Source organism: Heptranchias perlo, chromosome 2, assembly GCF_035084215.1.
Source record: "Heptranchias perlo isolate sHepPer1 chromosome 2, sHepPer1.hap1, whole genome shotgun sequence".
In the NCBI taxonomy this organism is placed as follows: domain Eukaryota; kingdom Metazoa; phylum Chordata; class Chondrichthyes; order Hexanchiformes; family Hexanchidae; genus Heptranchias; species Heptranchias perlo.
This window is the reverse complement of record NC_090326.1, coordinates 79,148,903-79,164,907: the sequence shown is the minus strand read 5'-3', so window position 1 is coordinate 79,164,907 and position 16,005 is coordinate 79,148,903. Positions and strand designations below refer to the sequence as shown.

The 16,005-nt window shown below is 45.1% G+C and overlaps 1 protein-coding gene across 1 annotated transcript in view; it reads right to left on the bottom strand.

The window, feature by feature from the left end:
- The window catches only part of tomm7 (translocase of outer mitochondrial membrane 7 homolog (yeast)), a 36,868-nt gene extending 32,800 nt beyond the window's left edge, over positions 1-4,068 (bottom strand). Inside the window, exon 1 of the mRNA XM_068003615.1 lies at positions 3,903-4,068. Within this exon, the coding sequence (XP_067859716.1) occupies positions 3,903-4,005 (103 nt within the window). The 5' untranslated portion in view covers positions 4,006-4,068. The remainder of the gene's footprint in view (positions 1-3,902) is intronic.
- Positions 4,069-16,005: the final 11,937 nt, after the last annotated feature.

Genomic DNA, 16,005 nt, shown 5'->3' with positions numbered 1-16,005 from the left:
GACATCAGAACTTAAAGGGTTAAATTATGAAGATTGGATGCAGAAGCTTGGCTTGTGTTCCCTTGAGTTTAGAAAGTTAAAGGGTGATTTAATCGAGGTGTTTAAAATGATTTAAGGGATTTGTTAGGGTAGATACAGAGAAACTATTTCCTCTGGTGGGAGAACTGGGGATCCTAGTGCAAGAAGATCAAAAAGTTAGTATGCAGGTGCAGCAGGTGATCAAGAAGGCCAACGGAATGTTGGCTTTTATTGCTAGGAGGATAGAATATAAAAACAGGGAGGTATTGGTGCAGTTACATAAGGTATTGGTGAGACCGCAACTGGAATACTGCATACAGTTTTGGTCTCCATACTTAAGAAAAGACATACTTGCTCTCGAGGCAGTACAAAGAAGGTTCACTCGGTTAATCCCGGGGATGAGGGGGCGGACATATGAGGAGAGGTTGAGTAGATTGGGACTCTACTCATTGGAGTTCAGAAGAATGAGAGGCGATCTTATTGAAACATATAAGATTGTGAAGGGGCTTGATCGGGTGGATGCGGTAAGGATGTTCCCAAGGTTGGGTGAAACTATAACAAGGGGGCATAATCTTAGAATAAGGGGCTGCTCTTTCAAAACTGAGATGAGGAGAAACTTCTTCACTCAGAGGGTAGTAGGTCTGTGGAATTTGCTGCCCCAGGAAGCTGTGGAAGCTACATCATTAAATAAATTTAAAACAGAAATCAACAGTTTCCTAGAAGTAAAGGGAATTAGGGGTTACGGGGAGCGGGCAGGAAATTGGACATGAATTTAGATTTGAGATTAGGATCAGATCAGCCATGATCTTATTGAATGGCGGAGCAGGCTCGAGGGGCCGACTGGCCTACTCCTGCTCCTATTTCTTATGTTCTTAGAATCCAAAGCAATGGGGCATAATCTCAAAATTAGAGTCAGGCCATTTAGGAGTGAAATTAGGAAGCACCTTTTCACATAAAGGGCAGTGTAAATTTGAAACTCTTCCCCTCAAAGGCTGCAGATGCTGGATCAATTGAAATTTTCAGGACTGAAATTGATATATTTTTGTTAGGTAAGGGTATCAAGGGATATGGCGCAAAGGAGGATTAATGGAGTTGAAGTACAGATCAGACATGATCTAATTGAATGGTAAAACAGGCTCAAGGGGATAAATGGCCTACTCCTGTTTCTATGTTATTATGTTCCCAAACTAGCCACCCATAGGACAGTTTGAGTGATATTGCCAGATTAGTAGTAGGTGTGTGCTGTAAGCCAATGCCCTTGAGCAACTGAATTAATACTGCCCAGTATGCATGTTCCTAAGACTGCTAAGTAGACCTAGAATGAGGAAGCATGGGGGTGAATAGGAATTGGAGAAATGGCAATGATCAACATGGTAGTTCTTGTAATAATTCACAAAATGTCTGCACCTTTGATCAATATGATGGCGATGAAATGAATGGCACAGTAGAACTGCAAATTCCAACAGTGAGATCTACTGGCCAGGCCTGCAGGTGTCATTTTGGAGCATGATTCCAACGATATTGTGAAGAACAGAAATTTGCATAGCTCTGAAATCTTACTGACAACCAGAAAAGCTTTTATTGCAACCTTTGCTGTAACTTTCTTTTGAGTGACATTTAACATCTATCAGGCATCTGAACAAATCATATTCATATGAGCCAGTCACTGTCCACATCACCATATCTTAATAAGATGCAATGGTTTCAAGTACTGATTCCTCTAGTCTAAATAAACATAATGCTGAATATTGATCTAAATGTTATGCTTTCTGCTTCTTCTGAGCCTTGTAAGATTAAGGATTGCTGGTTCCGAATCAATGACAATCCTGTAAATCTCAGTAACTTGTTTTGTAGTTAAAAACCACAAAATGACCACTGAAGACAATGTTTTTAAGACTCCCACATATTTTCATAAAAGTTCCCACTTTGGTAAATCAGATAGTTCCTAGCATGCTAATATTTGCCTCCCCACCCCTTTATAAAGGTTCCCACATTAGGCACTGCTCTTGGTTCGAGAGACCAGATGGGCAGATGACAAACACCCAGCCCCATGCCAACATTCTTCAACTAGCTCTCAGAAATTGCACCACAAGCAGCACAGCAGGACCTCTGAACATCCCACTTCCCCTGTTGGAACATGCCAAGTCTCCGTCAGTGACTAAGTGATAGGGGTCATTTTTAATTGAGAATTCACCTGGAATAAAGACATGAGATGCCTAATTCTGTGGGGTGAAAAAAAGAACTTGTGTAACCCAGAGCCTGACTACAGTTTACAGTCTCAGAACCCTTAAAATGAAATCTTGTTTTGTATTATTGGCTCCTCCCAATGGACTCATACAGTACACATTTTTGTAAGATGCAACTACCACATATATCCCTGACCATTCCCTGAGATGAAGTTCCTCAATATGCCTCAGACATTCAAAACCACAAATCACAAGACAGTGACATGAATAAGCAGGAAGTAAATAGAAGACATTCCAATGAGGGACTATTAATCACATTAATGACACAAAATGATACTCCCAATAAGTAGGTCAGATCTTCTAAACAATCTGATTATATATACACACATATATATTTAAAACAGTTCATATATTACCTTATAGAGCAGGACCATCCTCTACTGAACCACTACTGATACCAAAGGCACTTGGCTGTCCCACTGGCACACTCATCCATATGCCACCAAAAATCCCACAATTTACAAACATGCCAGCCATTCTAGAAATTGCATTTTGAGCAAAGCATGTTGTTCTTGTACTCTTTCCATGCCTTCATCCATTTCCTCCAAGGGTGGTTAAAAGGAAGAGAAAGGTAGTATGGTTTGAGACAAGGCTAGAAATACTTAACGGAATGAATAAAGAAAACATCCTGAGGTTTAAAAAAAAAATTAAACTATTAAAATGATAGAAATCTGGTGCCAAATCAATTCCAGTCCAAGTTTAATTTTAGTAAGGCAGTCTTACTGTATATGGTACAGATTATCAACAAGTTAAATTTTAATCCTCCTCATCTCCTTTAAACTTGAACAAAATTGATAAAAACATGTGGAGGCAGCAATTAGGGTCCCACATCAATTCAGCTGGAGCTCAAGGCTGCACTGGGCAGTAAATTTACTTGACTCACAGGCGGGAACATGGTGAGCGGCCAGATGACAGGTGAAGGCTGTATTATGAAAAACAATGGCCCAGAATTTGCTGTAGCAGGGCAGCGAATGGTGTCCGCCGTTAGTTAGACTTGCCCCTGCCCGTTTAATCTCGATGATATTTTGCACTGTAAATTGCTGGGAATGCAAGATGGAAACAGGGTGGCGCCCCCTACAGGGCATCTGGGATCTGAGTGAACAGGGCAAGCAACTGTGTATCTCTTTAACCAATCAGATTGTAGGATTGTGAAGTGTAAGATAAAGTAGGTGAATTTGGGGGTCGGCTCTGAGGCTTTCCGCGAACGGTGGGCACCGCAGGGGCTGGAGTGCATCCTGGACGAGGAAAATAAAATTTTAATTTGATGCCTGGTTTCGTTTTATTTGGTTTTTAGTACTTAAGCACACCCTACACCCCCCCTTCTTAAAAAAGGGGGGCCTAAAAAAAAAAGAAAAAAAAAGGTGCTGGTCGGTCAGTAAAGTGATAGTTGAGTTAAAGAAAAAAAAAAAATTTTTAAAATAAAAATTTGGGGTTCGGGGTTACGGGGGTTGTCAGTGCTGTGCACCGAGCTGACCTCTGCAAAACCACCTTTGTCACTCAATGCGTGAAATGGCCAAACAGCGGCGCGAGTCGAAGATTCAAAACCCAACCGCTCTCGGGGACAATCAGGCGCGCTCACCCACACCGCGAGCACGCGGGCGAGGGGCCGCTACACGTCCGCCCACCGCCGATACTGACCCAGGTAGAGGACGGTCGGGATGAATCCCCAGCGGATGGCGAACTGTCCACAGCGGAAGACCTGCTGTAGCCGCCGTTTGGTCTCTTTACTCATTTTGACCATCTCAACGAAGAACTCTCGCCACACTGCGGACACCAGGAAAGACAAACAGACCGGAAACCTGCCACTAACCTAGAAGATGAACGACAGTCGGCCAGGGCAGCAAACCGAGATTAACGTTCCTCCGATCACAGCGCCACCTACAGTCCAGAGGTCAAAATCAAAATACTGCGGGATGCTGGAAATCTGAAATAAGAACAGAAAATGCTGGAAAAGCTCAGCAAAGTCAGGCAGCATCTGTGGAGAAAGAAACGAAGTTAATGTTTCAGGTCGAAGACCTTTCGTCATAAATGGAAGATGTTAAAAAAAATCTTCCATTTCTGATGAAAGGTCTTCTAGGAACATAATGTGGAGATGCTGGTGATGGACTGGGGTGGACAAATGTAAGGAATCTTACAACACCAGGTTATAGTCCAACAGTTTTATTTGAAATCACAAGCTTTCGGAGGCTGAGGAAGGAGATTCCTTACATTTATAGGAACATAGGAACAGGAGTAGACCATTCAGCCCCTCGTGCCTGCTCTGCCATTTGATAAGATCATGGCTGATCTGTGATCTAACTCCATATACCTGCCTTTGGCCCATATCCCTTAATACCTTTGGTTGCCAAAAAGCTAGCTATCTCAGATTTAAATTTAGCAATTGAGCTAATATCAATTGCCGTTTGCGGAAGAGAGTTCCAAACTTCTACAACCCTTTGTGTGTAGAAATGTTTTCTAATCTCGCTCCTGAAAGGTCTGGCTCTAATTTTTAGACTGTGTCCCCTACTCCTAAAATCCCCAACCAGCGGAAATAGTTTCTCTCTATCCACCTTATCTGTTCCCCTTAATATCTTATAAACTTCAATCAGATCACCCCTTAACCTTCGAAACTCTAGAGAATACAACCCCAATTTGTGTAATCTCTCCTCATAACTTAACCCTTGAAGTCCTGGTATCATTCTAGTAAACCTACGCTGCACTCCCTTCAAGGCCGATATGTCCTTCCGAAGATGCGGTGCCCAGAACTGCTTACAGTATTCCAGGTGCGGTCTAACCAGGGTTTTGTATAGCTGCAGCATAACTTCTGCCCCTTTGTACTCTAGTCCTCTAGATATACAGAGGCCTGTCAGTGTGAACTGCACGGTGTGCGGACTACACAGTGTGTGCTGCTGAGAGTTCGGTGAGTGTGGGAGTTCGGTGCAGTGGGGGAAGGAGGTGCTGCTTTGCCTTGCTTTTCCTGACGTTTTCCCCAGAGCGGCAGTGTACCTGAGAGTAGAAGACTGAGATTGGGGAAAAAAAGCAGCAGCAAACCTACAACAAGAGAAAACTACTGTGCGACGTCACAGGTGAGGCAGGAGAGTCCAAGAGGTGAGCACAGTACAAAAGGGGAGACCTAGAGCGGGAAGAGAGTCTGAGAGTGTAAGGCAAGTCATGGCAGCAGAGCTCGCACCCGTGATATGCTCCTCCTGCACTATGTGGGAAGTCATGGACACTACCAGTGTCCCTGGCGACCATGTGTGCAGGAAGTGTGTCCAGCTGCAACTACTGGCTAACCGTCTTTCGGAGCTGGAGCTGCGAGTGGACTCACTGTGGAGCATCCGCGATGCTGAGACTATCGTGGATAGCACGTTCAGTGAGGTGGTCACACCGCAGGTAAAGACTACGCAGGCAGTATAAAGACTACGCAGGCAGACTTGGAAATATATCGCCGTTCCTTCATCGTCGCTGGGTCAAAATCCTGGAACTCCCTTCCTAACAGCACTGTGGGAGAACCGTCACCACACGGACTGCAGCGGTTCAAGAAGGCGGCTCACCACCACCTTCTCAAGGGCAATTAGGGATGGGCAATAAATGCTGGCCTCGCCAGCGACGCCCACATCCCGTGAACGAATAAAAAAAAAGAAAGGAAATGGGTGACCGCCAGGCAGAGTAAAAGGACTAGGCAGGTAGAGCAGGAGTCCCCTGGGGCCATCTCCCTCTCAAACAGATATTCTGCTTTAGATACTGTTGGGGGAGATGGCTTATCATGGGAAAGCAGCAAGAGCCAAGTTCGGGGCACCACGGGTGGCTCTGCTGCACAGGAGGGGAGGAAGAGTGGCAGGGCTATAGTGATAGGGGATTCGATTGTAAGGGGAATAGATAGGCGTTTCTGCGGCCGCAAACATGACTCCAGGATGGTATGTTGCCTCCCTGGTGCTAGGGTCAAGGATGTCACGGAGCGGCTGCAGGGCATTCTGGAGGGGGAGGGTGAACAGCCAGTAGTCGTGGTCCATATTGGTACCAACGACATTGGTAAAAAAAGGGATGACGTCCTGCAAGGTGAATTTAAGGAGTTAGGAGATAAATTAAAAAGCAGGACTTCAAAGGTAGTGATCTCAGGATTACTACCGGTGCCACGTGCTAGTGAGTATAGGAACAGGAGAATGGACAGGATGAATGCGTGGCTGCAGGGATGGTGTAGGAGGGAGCGATTTAGATTCCTGGGACATTGGGACCAGTTCTGGGGAAGGTGGGACCTGTACAAGCGTGACGGGTTACACCCGAGCAGGACCGGGACCAATGTCCTCGCGGGGGTGTTTGCTAGTGCTGTTGGGGAAGGTTTAAACTAGAGTGGCAGGGGGATGGGAACCTGAGCGGGGAGTCAGAAGGGAATAAAGTTGAGAGCAGCAAGAGAGGGGAAGACCCAGGGGAAATCTACAATACAAATAGTACAAACAGTTGTTCAAGAACAAGTGAAAGGGAAAAGCATAGAGCAGCGGAAAGAAAGTGTACTTTAGGCACGAGACATAAAATAAAAACTAGAAGGTGCACGGCGATTAACCCAGCATCAAAGCTGTGGCAGGGGGTTGGGAACATGAGCAGGGAGACAGAGGAAAGCGTGTCAGGAAGGGACAGAAGGTATGGAGAAAAAGGTAAAGTGTTAAAAAAGGAAAAAGCAGGAACTAAGTGTCACAAAACATATTTGAAAGTTCTTTATCTGAATGCACGTAGCATTCGTAACAAAATGGACGAGTTAACGGCACAAATAACGACGTATGGGTATGATCTTGTGGCCATTACAGAAACATGGCTGCAGGGTGACAACGACTGGGAATTAAATATGCCAGGGTATTTAACAATCAGGAAGGACAGGCAGGAAGGAAGGGGAGGTGGGGTGGCTATGTTAATAAGGGAAGGAATCACTGTAATACAGACAAAAGATATTGGGACAAAGGATCAGGATAATGAAACAGTTTGGGTAGAGATAAGGAATAATAAGGGGAAAAAAACACTCGTGGGCGTAGTATATAGGCCTCCTAATAGTTGCAACTCTGCTGGAAGAAGTATTAATCAGGAAATAGTCGGCGCGTGTAATAAGGGAACAGCTATAATTATGGGGGATTTTAACTATCATATTAACTGGACAAATCAAATTGGGCAGGGCAGCCTTGAGGAAGAGTTTATTGAGTGTATTAGGGATGGATTTCTTGAGCAGTATGTAACTGATCCTACAAGGGGGCAAGCAACCTTGGACCTGGTCCTGTGCAATGAGCCAGGATTAATTAATAATGTCCTAGTTAAGGATCCCCTTGGAATGAGTGACCATAACATGGTTACATTCCATATCCAATTAGAGGGTGAGAAGGTTGGTTCTCAAACAAGCGTACTGAGCTTGAATAAAGGAGACTATGATGGTATGAGAGCGGAATTGATTAAAGTGGACTGGGAAAATAGTTTAAAGGGTAAGACGGTACATGAACAGTGGTGTTCATTTAAGGAGTTATTCTACAACTTTCAAAAAAAAAATATTCCACTGAGGAAAAAAGGGTGTAAAAGAAATGACAGCCATCCGTGGCTAAGTAAAGAAATTAAGGATAGTATCCGACTAAAAACAAGGACATATAAGGTAGCCAAACTTAGTGGGAGGATAGAAGATTGGGAAGTCTTCAAAAGACAGCAAAAAGTAACGAAAGGATTGATTAAGAAAGGGAAGATAGATTATGAAAATAAATTAGCAAAAAATATAAAAACAGATAGCAAGAGTTTCGACAGTAAAATAAAAAGAAAAAGGGTGGCTAAGGCAAACGTAGGTCCCTTAGAGGATGAGACCGGGAAATTAATGGTGGGAAACATGGAGATGGCAAAAATGCTGAACAAATATTTTGTTTCAGTCTTTACGGTAGAGGACACTAAGAATATCCCAACAGTGGACAAACGGGGGGCTCTAGGGGGGGAGGAGCTAAATACGATTAAAATCACTAAGGAATTGGTACTCAGTAAATTAATGGGACTCAAGGCGGATAAATCCCCTGGACCTGATGGCTTACATCCCAGGGTCTTGAGGGAAGTGGCAGTAGGGATTGTGGATGCTTTGGTAATAATTTTCCAAAATTCTCTGGACTCGGCAAAGGTCCCGGCAGATTGGAAAACTGCTAATGTAACACCGTTATTTAAAAAGGGTAGTAGGCAGAAGGCTGGAAATTATAGACCAGTTAGCCTAACATCTGTGGTGGGTAAAATTTTGGAGTCTATTATTAAGGAGACAGTAGCGGAACATTTGGATAAACATAATTTAATAGGACAAAGTCAGCATGGCTTTACGAAGGGGAAGTCATGTCTGACAAATTTGCTTGAGTTCTTTGAGGATATAACGTACAGAGTGGATAAAGGGGAACCAGTGGATGTAGTGTATTTAGACTTCCAGAAGGCATTCGACAAGGTGCCACATAAAAGATTATTGCTCAAGATAAAGAATCACTGGATTGGGGGTAATATTCTGGCATGGGTGCAGGATTGGTTATCTAACAGGAAGCAGAGAGTTGGGATAAATGGTACATTCTCGGACTGGCAACCTGTAGCCAGTGGTGTTCCGCAGGGGTCGGTGCTGGGTCCCCAACTCTTTACAATCTATATTAACGATTTGGAGGAGGGGACCGAGTGTAACATATCAAAGTTTGCAGATGATACAAAGATGGGAGGGAAAGTAGAGAGTGAGGAGGACATAAAAAACCTACAAGGGGATATAGACAGGCTGGGTGAGTGGGCGGAGATTTGGCAGATGCAATACAATGTTGGAAAATGTGAGGTTATGCACTTTGGCAGGAAAAATCGGAGAGCAAGTTATTATCTCAATGGCGAGAAACTGGAAAGTACTGCAGTACAAAGGGATCTGGGGGTCCTAGTGCAAGAAAATCAAAAGGTTAGTATGCAGGTGCAGCAGGTGATCAAGAAGGCCAACGGAATGTTGGCTTTTATTGCTAGGAGGATAGAATATAAAAACAGGGAGGTATTGCTGCATTTATATAAGGTATTAGTGAGACCGCACCTGGAATACTGCATACAGTTTTGGTGTCCATACTTAAGAAAAGACATACTTGCTCTCGAGGCAGTACAAAGAAGGTTCACTCGGTTAATCCCGGGGATGAGGGGGCGGACATATGAGGAGAGGTTGAGTAGATTGGGACTCTACTCATTGGAGTTCAGAAGAATGAGAGGCGATCTTATTGAAACATATAAGATTGTGAAGGGGCTTGATCGGGTGGATGCGGTAAGGATGTTCCCAAGGATGGGTGAAACTAGAACTAGGGGGCATAATCTTAGGATAAGGGGCTGCTCTTTCAAAACTGAGATGAGGAGAAACTTCTTCACTCAGAGGGTGGTAGGTCTGTGGAATTTGCTGCCCCAGGAAGCTGTGGAAGCTACATCATTAAATAAATATAAAACAGAAATCGACAGTTTCCTAGAAGTAAAGGGAATTAGGGGTTACGGGGAGCGGGCAGGAAATTGGACATGATTTTAGATTTGAGGTTAGGACCAGATCAGCCATGATCTTATTGAATGGCGGAGCAGGCTCGAGGGGCCGATTGGCCTACTCCTGCTCCTATTTCTTATGTTCTTATATAAAGGCCAACATTCCATTTGCCTTCTTGATTATTTTCTGCACCTGTTCATGACACTTCAATGATCTATGTACCTGAACCCCTAAGTCCCTTTGGACATCCATTGTTTTTAACTTTTTACCATTTAGAAAGTACCCTGTTCTATCCTTTTTTGATCCAAAGTGGATGACCTCACATTTGTCTGCATTGCATTCCATTTGCCACAGTTTTGCCCATTCACCTAATCTATCAAGATCGCTTTGTAATTTTATGTTTTCATCTACACTGTTTACAATGCCACCAATCTTTGTGTCATCGGCAAACTTAGATATGAGACTTTCTATGCCTTCATCTAAGTCGTCAATATTGTGAATAATTGAGGCCCCAAGACAGATCACTGCGGGACTCCACTAGTCACATCCTGCCAATGTGAGTACCTACCCATTATCGCTACTCTCTGTCGCCTTTCGCTCAGCCAACTTCCTAACCAAGTCCAAACTTTTCCCTCGATTCCATGGGCTTCTCTCTTAGCTAACAGTCTCTTATGTGGGACCTTATCAAATGCCTTCTGGAAGTCCATATAAATAACATTCATTGACATTCCCCTGTCCACTACTTTAGTCACCTCTTCAAAAAATTCAATCAGGTTTGTCAGGCACGACCCACCTTTCATAAATCCATGCTGGCTCTCTCTGATTAACTGAAAATTCTCGAGGTGTTCAGTCACCCTATCCTTAATTATAGACTCCAGCATTTTCCCCACAACAGATGTTAGGCTAACTGGTCTATAATTCCCCGGTTTCCCTCTCTCTCCTTTCTTAAAAAGCGGAGTGACATGTGCAATTTTCCAATCTAGAGGGACAGTTCCTGAATCTAGAGAACTTTGAAAGATTATAGTTGGGGCATCCACAATGTGCTCACCTACTTCCTTTAAAACCCTGGGATAGAAACCATCTGGTCCTGGGGATTTGTCACTCTTTAGTGCTGTTATTTTCTTCATTACTGTTGCTTTACTTATGTTAATTTTATCGAGTCCCTGTCCCCGATTCAATATTAGTTTTCTTGGGATTTCCGGCATGCTATCCTCTTTTTCGACTGTAAATACTGACGCAAAGTAATTGTTCAACATGTCCACCATTTCCCCATTGTCAATGACAATATCCCCACTTTCAGTTTTTAAGGGGCCAACACTGCTCCTGACCACCCTCTTTTCCTAATATAACTGTAAAAATTCTTCGTATTGGTTTTGATATCCCTTGCGAGTTTCTTTTCATACTCTCTTTTTGTAGCTTTTACTAACTGTTTTGTGACCCTTTGTTGCTCTTTGTATCTTTCCCATTCACCAGGATTTGTGCCATTTTTTGCCTTTTTGTATGCCCTTTCCTTATGTCTTATACTGTCCCTTACCTGTTTAGTTGTCCATGGCTGTTTTTTTTGGCAAGTAGAGTTCTTGCCCCTCAGGGGTATAAACCGATTCTGTATCGCGTTAAATGTTTCTTTAAACATTTCCCACTGATCATCAGTCATTTTACCCATTAACAGATTTGCCCAGTTTACTGCGGACAGTCTCTGTCTCATCCCATTGAAGTCGGCCTTGCCCAAGTCTAGAATCTTAGCAGCTGATTCACTTTTTTCCCTTTCAAACACTACCTTGAACTCAATCATGTTATGATCACTATTGGATAGATGTTCACGCACAGTTAAGCCGTTAACTAAATCTGGTTCATTACTCATTACTAAATCTAGTATGACTTGCCCCCTTGTTGCCTCTGGGACATACTGCTGTAGAAAACTATCCCGGACACACTCAAGAAATTCACTACCTTTCTGACAGTTGCTAGTCTGCTTTTCCCAATCTATATGAAGGTTAAAGTCTCCCATTAAGACCACCATGCCTTTGCTACATGCTTGTCTAATCTCTGCATTTATACAATCTAGCACTTCAGAGCTGCTGCCAGGGGTCCTATATACAACTCCCACTATAGTCTTAGATCCTTTCCTATTTCTCAATTCAACCCACAAGGTCTCTGTTTGCTGCTTACCTCTCGTTATATCCTCCTTTATCATTGAAGTGATTTAATCTCTAATCACTAAGGCTGCTCCTCCCCATCTTCCATTTTCCCTGTCTCTCCTGTAGACCTTATAACCCGGTATATTTAGTTCCCAATCCTGACCATCCTGCAGCCATGTCTCAGTAATAGCTACCATGTCATACCCTCCAATTTGAATTTGAACCTGTAGTTCATTTAATTTATTCCTTATACTCCGTGCATTTGTATATAGAACTCTTAGTTGGGCCACACATCCTAGCCTGACCTTCAGCTTTGATGCTGGGTTAATCGCCTTATGCCTTCTAGTTTTCACTTTAACTGTAGTGCCTAAAGTACACTTTCTTTCCGCTGCTCTACGCTTTTCCATTTCACTTGTTCTTGAACAACTGTTGGTACTATTTGTATTGTAAATTTCCCCTGGATCTTGCCCTCTCTTGCTGCTCTCAACTTTCCTCCCTTCTGACTCCCCGCTCAGGTTCCCATCCCCCTGCCACTCTAGTTTAAACCTTCCCCAACAGCACTAGCAAACACCCCCGCGAGGACATTGGTCCCGGTCCTGCTCGGGTGTAACCCGTCCCGCTTGTACAGGTCCCACCTTCCCCAGAACCGGTCCCAATGTCCCAGGAATCTAATCCCTCTCTCCTACACCATCCCTGCAGCATTGATCCGGTCTATTCTCCTGTTCCTATACTCACTAGCACGTGGCACCGGTAGTAATCCTGAGATCACTATCTTTGAAGTCCTGCTTTTTAATTTATCTCCTAACTCCTTAAATTCACCTTGCAGGACCTCATCCCTTTTTTTACCTCTGTCATTGGTACCAATATGGACCACGACTACTGGCTGTTCACCCTCCCCCTCCAGAATGTCCTGCAGCCGCTCCGCGACATCCTTGACCCTAGCACCAGGGAGGCAACATACCATCCTGGAGTCATGTTTGCGGCCGCAGAAACGCCTATCTGTTCCCCGTACAATTGAATCCCCTATCACTATAGCCCTGCCACTCTTCTTCCTCCCCTCCTGTGGAGCAGAGCCATCTGTGGTGCCACGAACTTGGCTCTTGCTGCTTTCCCCTGATAAGCCATCTCCCCCAACAGTATCCAAAGCAGAATATCTGTTTGAGAGGGAGATGGCCCCAGGGAACTCCTGCTCTACCTGCCTAGTCCTTTTACCCTGCCTGGCGGTCACCCATTTCCTTTCTGCCTGTGTAATCTTTACCTGCGGTGTGACCACCTCACTGAATGTGCTATCCACGCTAGTCTCAGCATCGCGGATGCTCCACAGTGAATCCACCCGCAGCTCCAGCTCCGAAATACGGTTAGCCAGTATCTGCAGCTGGACACACTTCCTGCACACATGGTCGCCAGGGACACTGGTAGTGTCCATGACTTCCCACATCGTGCTGGAGGAGCATATCACGGGTGCGAGCTCTTCTGCCATGACTTGCTTAGGCTCTCAGACTCTCCTCCCACTCTCAGTCTCTGCTTTTATACTGTGCTCACCTCTCTGACCCTCCTGCAACGTTAACTCTGTTTCTTTCTCCACAGATGCTGCCTGACTTTGCTGAGCTTCTCCAGCATTTTCTGTTTTTATTAGAGTCTAGAGGTGACAGTTCCACCTACAGCCCGAGGGACTCGGGGCCGCCTACAGCCCGAGGGACTCGGGGCCGCCTACAGCCCGAGGGACTCGGGGCCGCCTACAGCCCGAGGGACGCAGCCCCGCCTACAGCCCGAGGGACTCGGCGACACCTAGAGCCCGAGGGACACAGCCCCGCCTACAGCCCGAGGGACGGGGCCGCCTACAGCCCGAGGGACTCGGGGCCGCCAACAGCCCGAGGGACTCAGCGCCACCTAGAGCCCGAGGGACTCGGGGCCGCCAACAGCCCGAGGGACTCGGGGCCGCCAACAGCCCGAGGGACTCGGGGGCACCTACAGCCCGAGGGACTCGGGGCCGCCAACAGCCCGAGGGACTCGGGGGCGCCTACAGCCCGAGGGACTCGGGGCCGCCAACAGCCCGAGGGACACGGGGGCGCCTACAGCCCGAGGGACTCAGGGCCGCCTACAGCCCGAGGGACTCGGGGCCGCCTACAGCCTGCCTCCGCGACTTGATGACAAGGAGCATGATTTTAAGTCGGAAAAATGGGTGAGTTGGGGGCAGTAAAAATTTTTTAAATCTAAAACCCGCCCATTTCCAGTTTTAACAGAGGTGGTTCTAGGTGCAGGCGACCAACCCGCTCTCAGGAGGCGGGTCAGTCAGTAAAAGCTTTTAAGGAGCCTGCGGGCCTCCATTTTAACAGATTTTTTGCTTTTAACCCCTGGGGGCCAGGAATTACTCAGCAGGTTAGGCAGCGTCTGTGGGGTGAGAAACAGAGTTAACGTTTCAGGTCGATGACCTTTCATCAGAACTGGAAGAAGTAAAGATTTAACAGTTTTTAAGCAAGTACGGAACAGGGCAAAGGGGGGGGTGGGGTGTGGAGAAGGGGAGGGAAGAACAAAAGAGGTCTGTGATAGGGTGGAGGGCAGGAGTGATTAAATGACAAAAGAGATGATGGTGCAAGGTAAGGAGGTGATAATGGGACAAGAAACAAAAGATGAGTCCAGAGGAGCTGTAAATGGCAACAGCAGAACCATTTCCATCACCTGCTGTCCAAAAAAATAACAGCTGTGGTTATGATCTGAAGTTATTGAAATCAATGTTAAGTCCAGAAGATTGTAAAGTAAAACAGAGTTAGCTTGTGAGACTGTACCAGCCAATTACAGACAAAGCATTTAACTTTATAAGTGCCCGAGATCAGAGAAAGGTCAGTGTGTAGCCAGCTCAAATATCATCATTCATGCGTAAGGTGTGTTCAGTTGTAGCCAAGATCCAAGAGGAAATGGATAGCCTCGCTGCCGAAATGGGGTTCATCATCTCAACAATCCAGAAGCTAAAGTCCCAGGGAAGGAAGGAGATTAACTCAAACACGCCGCTTGTGAGAACGGGATCATGTAAATTCTGAACACCATTAATTACATATAGAGAGATGAGCTATTTAACAGACTAGCTGTTCAAAGCTGTTAACTTGTCACCTGTCTAAGGAATTACACCAATTTATAATCTCAGATTCTGGTCACTGCTATAATTAGTGCTCAGCATTTGTTAGTGCTGATTTACAATGATACACTAAATTGCCTGTTGTAACCTACGTTACTCATTTTGTTAGGTAACTCTGTCCATTAATGATTTGTTGCTCAACTGCTGGATAACTCTGATTATATTTATGCATGTCTATTAAGCGTTTGTGTACCCAACTTTAACTTGTGATTTGTAATCAATAGTGTTTAGTGCATAACTTATGGTCTGGCTTCTTCCTTGATTGCTCACTCAGCAGCTTGAGGATAACCCAACCAAAGGTTAGCAACTTAAATTAATTTTGATCCGATTGGGTTAAATGTAAGACACTTCGGGCGACAAGCATCAATCATCCCTACACCTATGCTGGCAGGTAAATCCCCAGAAAAAATCCTTAGTAAAGAGTTAAAGGAGGGAATTAAGAATTTGTCTGGTTCCTCGCCATATATTTGTCAGGATATCGAAACGCAGCTTTCTTATAGGGTGCACTACAATGATCAACCTGATTTTTCCATGTTTGATTTGCAGGACTCTAGACCAGTGCCATTAAGACCTCAATCCCCAGACTGTCCCACACCTATTATGCTCATCCAGTTCCACTGGCTGCATGGCCTCTGTGTGCACACAGCCACGCTTCAGCCCTCTGTGCCTGCTTACAACCAGCACCCTGTCGCTCAGCCCTGGACCTCTACCTTTGCCTATCCCTCTCATCCTGACACCATAGTCCTCTGACTCTGCGATGGCCGTTGGTCCTTGCTTACCACTTACTTTCTGCACTGCCTCTGTCTCTCCTTAAACCTGACAGACCATACCCTTCTGCTGAACTTTGTTCCTGCACCTTCCCTTCTTTTACTGTCCTGCTGCTAACAACTCCAGGGTGAGAGGCAGCAGAACAAAAATCCAACAATGGTAATGGTTTGACACAGAGAATTTTCCACGTGACCAGGATCGAACACCTTTTCCATCAATATCAGCTAACAGTTTGGTGATGCAGGGTCTTAT